The sequence below is a fragment of the Bos javanicus genome, chromosome 2 (genome assembly GCF_032452875.1).
Source record: "Bos javanicus breed banteng chromosome 2, ARS-OSU_banteng_1.0, whole genome shotgun sequence".
Lineage (NCBI taxonomy): Eukaryota > Metazoa > Chordata > Mammalia > Artiodactyla > Bovidae > Bos > Bos javanicus.
In genome coordinates, this window is record NC_083869.1 from 30,012,991 (window position 1) to 30,015,837 (window position 2,847).

General features: G+C 48.2%; 1 protein-coding gene across 1 annotated transcript; it reads right to left on the reverse strand.

The window, feature by feature from the left end:
* Positions 1–433: 433 nt before the first annotated feature.
* LOC133259180 (uncharacterized) lies at positions 434–2,044 on the reverse strand. Its single transcript, XM_061436372.1, has 2 exons — positions 839–2,044; positions 434–665 (listed from the first exon to the last, which is right to left on the reverse strand). The coding sequence occupies exons 1-2, from the start codon at positions 1,909–1,911 to the stop codon at positions 602–604; spliced, it is 1,137 nt and encodes a 378-aa protein (XP_061292356.1). The 5' UTR covers positions 1,912–2,044; the 3' UTR covers positions 434–601.
* Positions 2,045–2,847: the final 803 nt, after the last annotated feature.

Genomic DNA, 2,847 nt, shown 5'->3' on the forward strand with positions numbered 1-2,847 from the left:
GAGAAAGTGACTTGGTCACAAAGTGGCATTGAGAATTAGCCCCAAGTGACCGAGTGTACTCTTCAGCTGAGAGCCTCAGAAACTTGACAGCTAAGGTCCAAAGGGCAAATCTCAGAAGCTCAGTAAGCCGCCCAGAAAAGTTAATCCTGGGGCTTGAAATTCTGTGTGTTTACCACTAGGTTATCATCTCCATATTAGAAGGTATGGAAGTAAATTACACTAAAGCTGCAAACGCCCATCATTCATATTTATATAGCAAGGTGATCTATCTCTTTTTTAAGGCCGGGATCCACTTTGCCACAACGTCATAAATCCTTCCATTTTCCTCCTTGGTGGAAATTTCCCGTTTCTCTTTGAGAAAGATAATTCGATTTTGTTTGCATCATTCTTCCTCCCAACAGGCTGTTGTAGAAAACGCGCGCGCACACACATGCAACCGCACACAATGATTTATAAAGATTTCTTTTCACAATCGCTCCTATCCAGCTCCGAAAGTCAGAACCTATATGACTGATGGCCTATCCAGATGAGCGGGTCCCAGGTGGGGGAAAGGCAACCTCTGCGTCAAGTCTCCCTCTCCACCCAGGGAGACCTGGGCTCCTCACTCCACCTTTGAAAGGAAATGCATTCTTTGCTTGCCTGGAAGTCTCGGTAGCCTGATCGATCTATCATAAAAAAGGAAAGAAAAACCGCAGCCTCGAAACAGGTCTTGCGCGCCACCATCCCCCCCAACAGACACCGTGGGGAAACTCCCAGGGAGGGAACGGATTCCCAGCATTGAATCCCCGGAGCTCAGGGCCCAGGAGGGACTGGCGGGGTCACTGCCATCGGTCCCCACCTCCTCTGCCCGTGGTTCTTTCTCTCGCTCCGCGTCAAGTGGCTTCTCGGAAACGTTAGCCGATTCAGCAAAGCAGGAAGAGTGGAAAGGGTGATGGGGGCGGAGTGAAATAAGGGAAGGACTCTTCTGGCAGCTGGAGGAACACACACACACACACACACACGCACACATTCACATACTAACGCCCCATCCAATGGGGTAGGTGAGGGTGCGCAGTCGTGCGATCCCCTCCTCTGCTCTCTTCTGGAGCACAATGGAGAGCCTGTGGCATCTCCAACCCGGAGGTCGGGGCTGGGTCCCCGCCCAGCGCCCCCAGCAGGAGTGGAGGGCTGCGCGGAGCTAGGGTGGGGCAAGGGCGGGGAGCGAGGAGGGGCCGGAGAGCCGGGGCGGGGCCGCCGCCTTTCTGGGCGCGCCCGGGAAGGAGGGGCGCAGTGGCCCGGCTGGCCCTCGCCCGCGTTCACCAGGCGAGTGTCTGGTTTCCAATTCCGCGGGCTCCGGAATTGGGGTTGGGCTAGCTTGGGTGCCAGCGGCGGGTAGTGGTAGGCGCCGGCCGAGCAACAGGAGCTCAGAGAAAGAGGCAGCGGCAGCAGTGGACAGGACGCCGGAGGAGAGGAAGGGTCCCTGAAGCCCGCGCCCTCCCCGGGGCCAGACTCTGCGGGCTCACTCGGTGGGCATGATCGGCGAACACGGTGGCAAGTAAGTGCCTTTTCTCTTGCTCCTCTGGTGTGGCGGGGACGGAGGCCGCCAGTCAGTCTCTCGCCAGTGCTCTGCTCAACCGCCACACCCACCTGTGTCCGTTTTCGCGTCTCTCGGGTTTTGGCCACCTGGAAGTAGAGCGGGGAGAAGTTAGGCGAGGAGGTGCCAGCGACTGGACAAAGGGGAGCTGGAAAGGCAGCTGTTTCCCTTGCAAGGTCGGTGTTTTGCCAGTTTTGACGGTGTGGGTATGCTGCCAGATCCTGAAAATGTGGCTGTACCGAATGGCTACTGTTATTTCTTTTCTGTCTACGGTAGCTGAGTCGTCGGATGGGTTTCGGTTTCAGGGTTAGGTCGTATTCTTTAGGAGCAAAAAACATGTGTTCTGTATCCCATTTGCAAAGGTGAGCGTGCAGAACCCGCAGAGCTGACACTACCTGTAGGGTGGCAAGGATGCGCCGCACCCCTTCTGAGCACACAAACAGAGATGATTGACGGGAGGGTTAGCCTTATTTCTCGGCCCAGTTTATTTTCTTTTCAAACGAATGTGCATTTTGTTAGTGAAATTCAGATGGATTTCAGAATCATTTTAACTTTTTATCGACTTCAGCTGAAACTATCATTTAGTTTTTAGAAGAAAATAGTTGTTTTCGTTACTTCTTTTAAATACAAAAGCTTAAAACGAGATTAACAAACTAGAAACTTCAGTGCCAACTTTGGTGATTATAGCAAAGATTTCTCATTATTGTAGTGTTTATATCAGCAGCGTTTGAAATAATTTATTTTAGTGTTTTTTTTTTTATTATTACAGTAGCAGCGTTCGAAGTAATTTATATCTGCTCTGAAGGTAAGAGCAATTTTTATGTGAGAGAAGCTTAAGGGAAAGTTTTAAACAGCTCACTTCAATAAGATAAATACCAGATCAACATAGGCTTTTAAAAGGATGATGGATTTTCATCTGTTGTTGTGAAGTCAGTGTTAAAAGGTTCAAGTTTTTTCAGAGACACAATTAATGTTCTTGTCTATTTCTCCTGATTCTACATGGGCAGGAGAAAGGTACTGTCCTTTCTTTCTTTCTCTTGGTGATTTAAAATATATGTTCATGATTTTTGCTTTAATATCAATAAGACTTATCTCTATATAATCTGCAAACCAAGTCAAATTATTCAATAGCCCATTTTATTGAAGTCTTCAAAGTATTTTCCATCATTTAAAAAATATAAACTAGAATTCACTTTTTTAAGAAACTAAGTTGTTAATCTTTATTTATTTAATCTTTGTTTAACATTTTAACAAATGTTGTTAATTATTTGAAA

Coding starts and splice junctions, on each gene's coding strand:
- LOC133259180 (XM_061436372.1), bottom strand. CDS start 1,911: ATGTTTTTTGCTCCTAAAGAATACGACCTAACCCTGAAACCGAAACCC. Junction 666..838: donor AAGAACCACGGGCAGAGGAG/GTGGGGACCGAT, acceptor TTTTTATGATAG/ATCGATCAGGCTACCGAGAC.